General features: G+C 42.2%; 1 protein-coding gene across 6 annotated transcripts in view; it reads right to left on the bottom strand.

Moving 5' to 3' along the window:
* Positions 1-12074, bottom strand: part of RALGAPA2 (Ral GTPase activating protein catalytic subunit alpha 2) — a 323002-nt gene that overhangs the window by 205608 nt on the left and 105320 nt on the right. For all 6 annotated transcript variants that reach the window (XM_060610992.3, XM_060611000.3, XM_060611012.3 and 3 more), the window contains exons 14-15: positions 8108-8219; positions 1825-2062 (exon numbers count right to left, since the gene is read on the bottom strand). In XM_060610992.3, coding sequence (XP_060466975.1) covers positions 1825-2062; positions 8108-8219 — 350 coding nt within the window. The remainder of the gene's footprint in view (positions 1-1824; positions 2063-8107; positions 8220-12074) is intronic.

Raw genomic sequence — 12074 nt, 5'->3', positions numbered from 1 at the left:
AATACAGGGGCAAAGAGAATGAGACAGAGATTTCTGCACAGGTATGATGTGGCTGGTGGCTGCCACAAACTGTGGTTTGTTTTCACCTCCAGGTTCCTGAGAGTGTATTTTGTTTCCACAAGTCCAGTGCTTAGAAGGCAAGTATTTCCATAGTGAATACTTAAAGCCATTTTTAGAATAAAGCAATATAAGAGAGAAATCAGAAGTATTTGCCATGGGCACTGATTAAATGATTAAATTCATTCTGTATCATTCCATCAGGAGTGTTTTTTGAAGTGTTTACCTTCCTATAAATAAACACAGCCACTCACAGACTGCAGTGAAGATGTAAGAATCAGTCACGTTAACTGTATGTCTGTATGGTGAGGTAATCACTTAATTGGCTCACAGCTCCCCACATTCATATCCTTTGCTGTCCTCTCCCACACCGACCCTGGGCTTCATCACATGACTTACTTTGGTAGCAAACTGAGCAAGCAGAGATCTGAAATGCACTTGAAAATCTGGGCTTGCCCCATTGCTGCTCCTGGAACCTTAAGTCTTTGAACAAAAAGCCTGAGCTGGCCTGCTGGGCGATGAAAGGTATACAGCCAAGTCCCTCCCACAGCCCCAGCTGACAGCTGGCCAATCCCTAGAGCTGCCTACATGATTATTTCACAGCCTAGCTGACTACAAACACAGGAGTGAATCCAGCAGAACTGCCCAACTGAGTCGAACCCAAACTAGCAACTCATAAAATCAGTATCTAAACAACTGACTGTTATTTTAAGCTGCTATGTTTTGGGGTGATCTGTCACCCAGCAAAAGCTGATACAATCTATAATAAGGCTATTATTGAAGCTGTGGTCTACTACAGCAAGCAACGTACACTTCATGAATCTTTGGAGCAAAAATTCTTCTCAGGTCTTAGGACCAGGAAAAGCTATGTATCACCTAAGCTGTGGACTGTTTTCACCTTTTGTAATCTGTGATCCTCTGCTGTAACCCTGTGAAAATCAGAGTCAAATCCAAGCCTGCCACCCCTCCCCAACAAGCGGAGGAGGCTCTCTGGCATGCATTCTGGCATTTATAACTGCTCCTATAATCCCACCCCCTTTAATTTTGCCCCCGTGTCCTTATGTATTTTATCTCTCATATTATAGGTGCTTCTATGAACTGCCTCAAAATCTTTAAATAATAAATTGGAGTACAAGTGAATTAACCCAAGGACTGTGTCACAGCCTTAAAGCAGTAATGACAACAAATTGTTGTCCCCAGTAGAAAACACCGCTGATGTTTTCAACCTTGATCTGACTCTAGGTCTCAAAACAATTTTTACCCAGAAACACAACAAAGCCAAAAGGCCTCCTAGCTGACTCACTCAGAAGTTTTCCACTTTCTGCCTTTCCTAGGCAGGCAGTGGAATAAGTCCTTTTAGTGTGGTGCCTTGATACGGACTTGCCTAGCTTTGATTTCCGGCTTTCTCACGTATTAGCTACATGACCTTGAATGAGTCCATCACCATGGACTCTCTGTACTTCAGTTTCTCTGTCTGTGACATGGGGATGATAGTATCCACCTCAGAGGTTACCATGAGGGTGAAGACAGATAATGTGTACAAGCACTAGCCATTATATTATTGTTGCTACCACTGCTACTCCCTTTCAGCATCCTTAAGAGGTCAGCGTGCTATGAAACACAATCCAACACCATCATTGAAAAGATACTGCCCACATGGCTGGTTCAGTTTATTGTAAAATTCCATGTGTTAATTGCCTCCATCTACAAATACACACTCCTCCCCAGTCTCCGACATCGGGTGTTACCCTGTAAGAGTAGAAGTACCTTTGCCTCGCTGCTTCTTTTCCTTTTGTTCACTTAATTTGTCCAGAGGTAGGTTTGTCATCTCAACTCCATAAACAGTTCTCGCGAGCACTGCTGTCAAGGAGTCCATGATGTTGGCCCACTCAGTTATGAGCTCCTCCCATTCCGTGAGGGAGGACAGCACACCAAGAAAGTCATCCCAGAGCTCTCGAGAAATGTATACACAGAGGTTTGCTCGGATCCATGCCACCATGAGCGTCTGAAACCAACCAGCCAATTAGAGACTTTAATCGTCCTCGTTTGGAAGAAGAATTTTTAACAAAATATTTTAAGTTACTATTACTAAAATGAGCTTTAAAACAATAAAAAGCACTTTATCTTGTTTTTCTTTTAGTTTCTCAGAATTCATTTGATCAACTGAAACCAGGATCTGAGCTCGTGAGAAATTAATTACCATTAAGAACAAAGCTCCTGGGGCGACTGGGTGGCTCAGTCGGGTAAGCATCCGACTTCAGCTCAGGTCACAATCTCGCGGTCAGTGAGTTCGAGCCCCGCGTCGGGCTCTGGGCTGATGGCTCAGAGCCTGGAGCCTGCTTCCGACTCTGTGTCTCCCTCTCTCTCTGACCCTCCCCCGTTCATGTTTTGTCTCTTTCTGTCTCAAAAATAAATAAACGTTAAAAAAAAAAAAAAAAAAAAAGAACAAAGCTCCTGACTGAAAATCCCTCTAGTGCCTGCGGCTGGTCCTGGCCATAATCGGGAAGAAGACAAAGCTCTCAGTACTACAACTATTCTGCTTCTTGGACAGCTCTCTCTCACTCTCTACAGTAGCTACTTCTAGCATCCTCTTCACAAAGCATCCTCTATGTAAACCTCCAGCTCCACCAACTCCTCCCTGCTTTCTAGCAGATGAACTCACTGCAGATTTAAGAGAAAATAAAACCCATTAAACAAGCCCCACAAGCCCCATGTGTTTGCCCAGCTTCTCCTCCACCTCCAGGCTTTAAGTGAAGAGAGTCTCCTGCTCCTCTCTGCTTGTTCCCACCTCTGCTCTGAACCGCCTCCTTGCTCTTTGTGTTTCCATGAACGCTGCCTCCCCTTTTTCTTCAATCTATCCTACTAACCCAGCTTCTCCCCATCAGCATTCAAACATTCTCCAAGTCTACCTCATCTTAAAAACGAAAAATAAACAAAAAAGTTCCCTTGACCCCAGATTCCTCCCTCTAGCTAGAACATTTAAAGCCAAACTTCTTGGAAGAATGTCCCATACTCACTGCATGTATACCTCCTCATCTCCCTATTCCACCAACTGCTCTGGCTTTCTCCCTTCCTATGCCACCCCATCTCTGCTGGGGTTCTGGTCTCCATTCTTGTGGCTCTAGTTACCACCTGTAAAATTCTTCTGAGTCTCCATGGTTAGCCCAGACCTCTTTGGTTTCCTGACCTTGTCGATCTGGGTACTAGACAGCTCTACTTGCAGTCACCTGCAGGCATGATAGTAAAAAGAATTCAGCACTTCCACTGAGATTCTTCCAGTTCCTTGACCTGGTCTCTCCTGCTCCTGGCCTTTGCATGTAGCTTTCCTTCCTCTCTTCCTTTCTTTTTTGGCTTTTTATCTCCCACTCATTCTTCAAGTCACAATGTGGACATTACTTCCTCCAAGGTGTCCCTGACTGCCACCCCACCCAGCCTCTAGTAAGTGGCATCCATTCCCACCATTGTCTTCATTCCCCATTAGAGCACTTTCCTTGAGCGTCTACTCACTTCTCCATGTCCCTCCTCTAGCCTATGTCTGCAGCACTACAATTGGTCACATGGGCAACCCCACCAGACAAGTGTGCACATATTCTGGATATCTCCTCACCTTGAAATTGCCTAGTTCCCTCTCTCTGCCCAGATATTCCACACCCTTTAAAATTCACATCAAAATACATCTCCCTTGAAAGAAGTGCCAAGTCCATGTCAGGTGAGCCCCAAAGGCTTTCTTAATCTTACTACAGGGCATCTTTACACCCAAAGTTTGTGTGACTTCCCCAATCCATTGTCAGAGCTTAATGTTCTTGTTAAGGTGCCAACCTGCAAATATTTCTGCCCACCCCGGATGCAGACAGACCCCCGAAGTTGATGGGGGTTGTCCTATGCATGGGATAGGGGTAAGCTGGCTTTTTAATTAAACAGAAATTTTTCTTTAAGATACACATAGGAGGAGATACATAGGTGGCTCAGTCGGTTAAGTCAGTCCAACTTTGGCTCAGGTCGTGATCTCGTGGTCCGTGGGTTTGAGCCCCGTACCAGGCTCTGTGCTGACAGCTCAGAGACTGGAGCCTGCTTCCGATGCTGTGTCTCCCTCTCTCTCTGCCCCTCCCCTGTTTGTGCTCTGACACTCTGTCTCTCTCTCTCTCTCAAAAATAAACATTAAGAAAAAAATTTAAGGAAATCTCAGGAAAACTCTGAGAACTAGAAAATAGTCTGTAATTATGCAGGCCTGTTTTGACCACTTGAAAAATCATATTTAAAGTGACTCCTTATGCAATGTACTTTTTCTCTATGTTTCAATTCATGTTTACCATACTTTTTAAAGGGGGGAAAATGTGAAAGTTGAGCTAAAATCATTAAATATATTGAGAACAAGGTTTTAAATTTTCATACTTACAATCTGATTCTAAGATGGATGAATTTTTTAAAATTAAGAACAGTGCAAAAGAAAAAATAAATAATTTTATCATTCATTATTACTAATATTTTTTAAGTATTATTTATTATGATTACAATGCCATCTTCTGTTTATTCAATTTTATACTCCTTTTTTCAAAATGAGTTTGAGGGCATTACCATAAAGTGCATATACACAATAAAATCAATAAATAGTAGCTCAAAAAGATAATCTTAGCAGAGTAAGGGGAAAAAGGAGAAACTGGCAATGTTACCAGCACTCAGTCTCACGTCTGGTTACAGCACTAGCTTCAGATTAAAAGCAGAGTTTTTGTGTGGTAAAAGACACCCTGTATTGGGAATCTTGCATTGGCTTCACTTTATTGACTAATTATAAAACAAGCACAGAACAGTGAGTTCCCACAGCTTATAAAATTCATCTTAGCAAATCTCACAAACATGTATACACAGAACTGGTGAATCGTCCCCATCGTAAGTCTCTGCTGACAACACTTGAACCCAGAGCAAAACAGTAACATACAGTGTGTGGGTAAGGGGTGGCACCTGTGTGCACGAAGGCAGGGTGCCCTTTGAATAAGTTACCCTTTTCGAAGAGGAGGAGGGAAAGGCAGAGCCCCAGACTCTGGGTTCTGTCACTAACTTGATTTGTGACCTGGGCTATTTACTTGGTTTTTCTGGAGTCATTTTCTTTATCATAAAAAGCAAAAAACCGAATAAGAGCATCTCCAAAGTTCTTCCAGTGCTGAAATTCATGTTTTATCAAACTATGTAAAAAAATACATGTGTTCATAAGCCACTCCTTTTCTTACATACATTTCCTGGCCAACCACTTGTTACATTTCTCTATTCACCACACTCGGGGGAGTATGTAATTTTAAATACTATACTACTTCTAGTAGAAGGAGCATGGTCCAAGTTTCCTGATATACTTCGAGACCTTCAAGCATAAGGCCCTGTTTAGCACTTATAACAGGTTAAAACATCATTTCTGACAAACACCATTATTTGGTAAATATCTAAATAAAACTTAACTCATTTGAAGGAACTGTGCCAACCCAAGTTATCTACTGATAGAGAAAAAACTATATGTTAGAGGAAAAATTTGAAAAAGATAAAAGGATAATGGCAACTCAAAATTTCCTGTCCCCTTTAATACTTTCCTTATTCAAATTTTTAAAATCAAGCATCTGGCTATTGTAGACGTCTACATAAGTGAACAAATAATAATTTGATGGCACATTTAATTTTAGAATGGAATTAAGATGATGCCCACTTCATTGCCTGGTAGAGCTGTCCAGACCTTTCACATTTTTCTCCTCCCTTGGATCCCACAAAGGGCTTGGGAGGTCAACAGATGATCATAAATCCCAGATGAACCTGCTCTGATTCTTAGGACAACCCTGTCCTTTCCTGACTGTGACAGATTAGGGAAGAGACTCAGAAAGGCGAAGTGATTTGCTTAAGGCCACACAGCCAGGAAGTACCAGAGCTCGGTACTCTGTGTCTACCTCCAAAAAGCTCTTCTTCTCTCCACTATTTTATGGCTGCTTCTTAATTTAAACATTCTTCCTGATCCATGGCCAAAATAATAATGATGTCATCAAAATCATTAACAATCATGGACTTAAAACTAATTTTCAAGATCTGACAAGATCCTCCATTAATAAGGGAGATTTTTCTCCCAAATCAAAACTAATCAAACAAACAAAAAGTAGAACTCCACGATAGATTCTTGCTTAATTCAGTGACAAGCTCTTGCTCCAATTCCAACACAACCAATAGATGCAGGGCCAGGCAACTGGTGAGGAATGAGGCCCAAGCACTCACTACCCTAAGCCTGACTTCTGCCCACATCACTTGGCAGCTTCAGTCCTATCAGGGCTGGGAGACCGAGAAGAAGGTGCCGACAGTGAAACTCTCCATGAGAGTTACAGCAAAGTGAGCAGAGTGTTTGTATATCCAGACGGGCAGCAAAGCAAATGGTCTGCACCACGCCTGAGGCAAGGTTGAATACACACAAAAGAATGGGTAGACCACTTCATATATCTAATAACTAAGCAAGGCAATCAGAATAAGAGTGATTATCCTATTCCGAAGGCAAGTGAGGACATGCCAATTATTTCTGCAGCCTCTCATGTATTTCTCATCAAGCCAAAATCATTCAATCCTATTAAACTACTAAAAATTAATATGAACAGTTGGGTTCTCCTGTGTTAACAATAGGAATACATAACTTTATTTAAAGAACTAGTTTCTCTTTGTGCCACCTTCACCGCCATATCCTACCTTTTTCTAGATATGCTCTTTGTATACATCTCCAAATCCACCTTCGAGTCAACTGAGGAGGGAGGTTGACTTCTCCTCCCTGCATCTATCACTTCCAGCTCATGATCCACAATGCTATCTCCTACTAATTCAAAGCAGGCCCATCTATTGTATGAATGCCTTTATTTATATAGAACATCACAGTTTTCCAGTCTTTTCACACTGTTCTCTTTTAGAAATGCTTCATAAATTCTGAGCATCCCATAAATACTAGTGCTTTCTAAAGCAATGTTGCAATATTCTACCACCCTCAGGACCTTTAAAACTTCCATTTCTTATGCAATTAGTTCATCATCTGCCTCTTTTCTTCCCCTGAGGGTGATGTCAGACTACTCGCATTCTTGACCCTTCTCACCCTGTGAGATGTAAGAAACACCCATCTCCTTGGCTCTCTGCTCCCACCTAAGGCCCTGTTCACCTCATTCACAACTTCACTTCTGTAGTTCTCCTCTCTCTCCCTCCAAGGCTGTCCTCACTGGATGATGCCCACTGGCAAGCAAACAGACTTCAAAACCACACACCTTAAACCTTGTCCTCCATGTATGCTGCCCACTCAGCTGGCTCTCCTTTTCCTCCTCCCTTCCACCTCTGCAAAGTCCTGACTATACTTGCTACCTCTCTTGCCCAGGTCTCATTTTCTCCTCCATCCACTCTAAGTGGGCCTCATTCCCCTAGAACATTTACAACCACCAACATCTTGTCAAAACCAATGGTGAACTGGTCATTCTCCTCTTACTCAATACTTACCTCCAGGCATCCAGACACATACTCTGCTAGTTTCCCCCCCAGCTCCATGGCCACCCTTTCTCAGCATCTTCGGCTGCCTCCTCTCCTCCACCAATCATGGAGATGGATGGCTCTTTCCTCTCTAGGACACCTACTCTCTCCATGGTGACCCTACCCAGTCCTGTGACTTTAAACACATAGCCCAACATACCAACAGCTCTCACAGTTTTATGTCTAGCCTGAACCACTCCCTGACCTTATCCCCATTCCCATGCTTCCATTTACCCTTTACTTCCTCAAATCTACCTGGCCCTCGACCAAGGACATCAGCTCTTGTTATCTTCCTAATTTCTACCAACCTCAACAAATCAAAAGAAGTAGGTGGCAGACAGGTGGGAAGGCCTAAAAGAAACCTAGTTCTAATTGTAAAAAATAGATTACAACCTTCAAGACAAAGCTAAGAAGGAAAATTTCTAGAAGTTTAGTTTAATGTTACTCTTAAAATTTTCAATGATTAAAATTATTTTGCTGTAAAATATGATTCATTTCTTACATTTGCAGTGTTTTAATAAAGAAGACTTACCCTAAACAGTAACCCTGCCAAGCTCTGGGCAAACAAGTCCTTTATTTGTTTATCCTTTGGCTTCTGCATGACAGCTTCTGTTATCCTGAGTAGTATTTGCAACATCTGTTCCCTGGGCCACCCAAAATAAAAGCTCATATTATTAATCATGTCTCCAAAGCACTTTCATTTATAGGTACAAGAAATTCTCTTAAGAATTCAGCAACATTGGTAATCAGAGTAGAAGTATTAACAATCTGAATGCCAACTTTATAACGAATACCATATTTTATCAAAACAAACCACCTTATGTTACAACAGTTCTAAAAATATGTGTCCTGTGCCCACATTGATTGGCAGGATAAAACAGGTATCATCCTAGCCTGATTTTATCCCCGTCAGACAGGGAGGCAAGACTGTCTCTCCAACTACACCAGTCTGTTAAAGGTGTTCAGTAATAGCTATGCCCATGTGAACTTACGCAGCACCCTTAAGTTTTCCCATCCATTCTTTTACTTAACCTGTGAGGTCTCCATATCTATCTTTGTGGTAGGAAATAAAATGGACATTCTGGTCCTCATTCTGGGGAGATATGCAGTCAGTATCATACTATGACTAAACTCCAGAGGAACTCACAGGTAGGGGGGTTTGGAAAGGTCACTGTTGTTCACTATGAGGCATGGAGCTTTGTGCCTGGAAGATGCTGAGTCTGCAACACAGGGCATGAAGACACCAAATAACACCGCTAATTAGGGTAACAGCAATAAGTTCTTCAGAACAGCCAAAAGGTATTTTTCTTTCTCACAGCTAAGTTACACTCTTCATATTAGCGTGTTTGCTCACTTTTTCTTTTCTTCAATTCTCTACAAACCAAGAACACTGTATCTTTTGTATATAAGGGAGGTCCTTTTGTTCTGAGGGGAATCACCCCTTTTAACTTCTCCTTCGAGGTCTTATACACTAACTGCCTGTTCACCTTTATAACTTTCTCCTTGGTCTACATGCTCTTTAGTGATAAAATCAGGAACTGGACAAAGTAATCTAGTCTAGGTCAAATGAACGGATCTCCAAATCATAGTTACTTTATACTTTTCGCATACCCCACATATTGAGACAGTGTTTTCCCTTAACATGACGTTGAATCTCATTAAGCTTCTCATGGTACAATGACCTCTAAGGGTTTCCTGACGTATTTGTAGCTAACCATTTGGTTTTCATCCCAGAGTTATCCATTGGTATACATTCATAACTCTGCTCTAGTATTTGCCTGTGCTGCATGCTGTCTATGGGTTCTAGATGGAATAAGAAGAGCTGGCAAGCCATGGGAGATCTTGGGCACATGTGTGTGGAGTAGACAGCTTAGAGGAGAATGAGGGAAGAAATGGTGCAGAGCTGGGGGCAGCATGACCCTCACCATATTCAGGGTACCCAGGCCCCTGTCACAGGCCCTGGTGTCACCACTGCCTGCTCACATTTATGCGATGCTTAAGACAACAAAAAACAATCCTTTCCACACGAATGGTTACATATCCATCCTATGAACATGAAGAGAACAAGAGACATAATTTTCAAATAAAACCTCAGTCATGGGAACTGCTATCAAAAAAATGCAAATCTGACCAAAGCAATGACTGACAAAGACACAGGGTTAATTTAATTTCTGAACCCATGAAAACCTGGCAAGCCATGAAATTCCCACACAGAGTCTTCTGGAAGAAAATGAGGGTGAAAAAATTGTCTCCAGTTTGGAAAAAACATTTCCTAACAGTTTTGACAGTTTTAAGTTTGGGTTTTTTGTGTTTTGTTTTGTTTTTGCTTTTGTTTTTTTTTTTTTATTTTGTGAAACACTGACTTTTGGTCTCTCCTCCTCAAAGGAGAATTCCACGAGTATAAAACTTCTCTGGAAGCATGTGAAATCATGCGTGTGCGCTGTCCCTGCCCTGAAGAATAAATAGGGTTTCCTGCGCTCTTTAGGACTTACTTCGTCCCCATCTTCTCACACATGTGGTACTGTTACCCATTCACACAACGCTGCTCACTGTCACTTCCACTTCTTGGCACTTCCCTGGCTACAACCCTAGTCTAAGCTGCCAGCAGCTATGGCCACAAATTTTGTGCCCCACCGCATTCTCTCCTCCAGAGGAAGTCAGAGAAATCTTCTGGAAACATAAACTGGATTGTGTCCTACCCTTATATACATAGAGGGGTAGCCAGGGTTCCTCCTGTGGTCTGCCAGGCCTCACAACCTGGCTCTGGCTGGCCCCCATCACACCCCCTCCCGCTCTCCCTCTCCTTTCTCTGTTCCACCACACTGGCCTACAAGACACCACACTTTCAACCTGCTGTTCCTTCCTTAGGGAGCCCTTCCCTCAGAACTCCCAGTGGCTCATCCCTCCCTTCCCTCAGGGCACTGCTCATTTAGGCCTTCCCAGGCACCTGGTGAAAAACACTCCCCCACCCTCCACTCTGTCCCCTTGGCCAGCTTCACTGTTCTTAGTGCTTAATACCACTGAAATTGCTTCTTTGTTCATTATGTCTCTCAGTCTGAGGACAGAAACCTCACAAGGGCAGGAACACTGTCTGTTCAGTTCGCCCTACGTCCTCACAGCAGAACCTTAGTAGTTATTTACTGGATGAAAGAAGGGAGGAAGGGAATTCAGGCATTGTCTGGCACTAAAATACATAAGGAAATCTGCTAGGGAAACAGGTCACACTTCTTTTTATGTTCTGATTATTTTTTGGTATTTTCATCTATTTCTATAAATTGGGTTTTTTTAAATACTTTAACCTGCAAATTTCTGAATTATTAAAGATCAGAGAAGAATTGCTTAACTTTATCTCAGAATTTCCACCAAAAAAAAAAAAAAATTATCAAGACAATCAAAATACTACTGGTGCTAAGATATACTGAACTCATCGTTTTCAAAGAAAAAAAGCCATCAAAAATACTATTGCTGTAACTGTGCTATCGTGGAGCAGATGGTTCTGTTGACAGCATACCAGCATTTCTCATTACTCTCAATGTTACTGACACAGCATTTAACTTTGTTTAAGTCATACTGTTCATCACAGTAGTATTTCCAGCTTTAACAACTGCTTCTTGAGGAAGCAGGAATTTTGAGGAATTTATGCCTTGAAATAATCATTTTGATTCCCATGGTCTCTGTATTAGTGAACCTTCTGCATGATGGGATTTCTCTAGGCCCACCCTTCCCTCACTGAGAAAGAAAAGGACTGGACTCTGGAGCCCTAGAGACCCCTGTCAGCTCAGTCCTGTCTCATTTCTATGCTTTCCACCAACTGCACACAGACCTTTCCAAAGTACCCCTGGCACTGACTCAAGGCCACCCAGAAAAAGCATCAGACAGGCTTGGTCACAGGGCCCCACTGAGGATTTCCATGAGGGAAGTGGGCACCAGTGCTGGTCTGCAGTGGCCTCCGTGGACTGAGCACAGAAGCCAAAAGTCACTGACAGTGACACTGACCACAGCCAGGCTGTTCCTGGGCAGGGCTGGAGGGGAGGAACATGCAAAGGACAGATCGGAGAGACATTTTACAACCAGAACTAAGAGACACGAAGAAAGGGGACTCTGAAACCCCCTCCTAAGCTGGGGTGATACATTCACTGTGGGACAAGGGCCTGGGAAAAACCTAAGGCACTGTTTTTAAAACAGGCAATGTTTTTAGGGACATTATAAACACACAGACACCAAATAAAAACAAAGGATGAAAATGAAAACACTTCACATAAGCACATTTTCATGACGCCACTGTATTTCTGACTGCATTATTTATTCACTCATTCTGACAAGCTGTCATTTAAAATAATTGTTTTTTCCAAAGTGAGTTTAAAACTTCAAATTTGAAGCAATAAAAATAAGTTAACAACATTTCAGAGCAATTAACAACCTTTCCTAGGCTTACAAAAAATGTTTTTATAAAACACCAGTTATATTGTTTCTCCACAAAACAGTCTAATGACAGTTTA

The sequence above is a fragment of the Panthera onca genome, chromosome A3, assembly GCF_046562875.1.
Source record: "Panthera onca isolate mPanOnc1 chromosome A3, mPanOnc1 haplotype 2, whole genome shotgun sequence".
NCBI classification, from domain to species: Eukaryota; Metazoa; Chordata; class Mammalia; order Carnivora; family Felidae; genus Panthera; species Panthera onca.
This window is presented reverse-complemented; position numbering and strand designations above follow the sequence as displayed.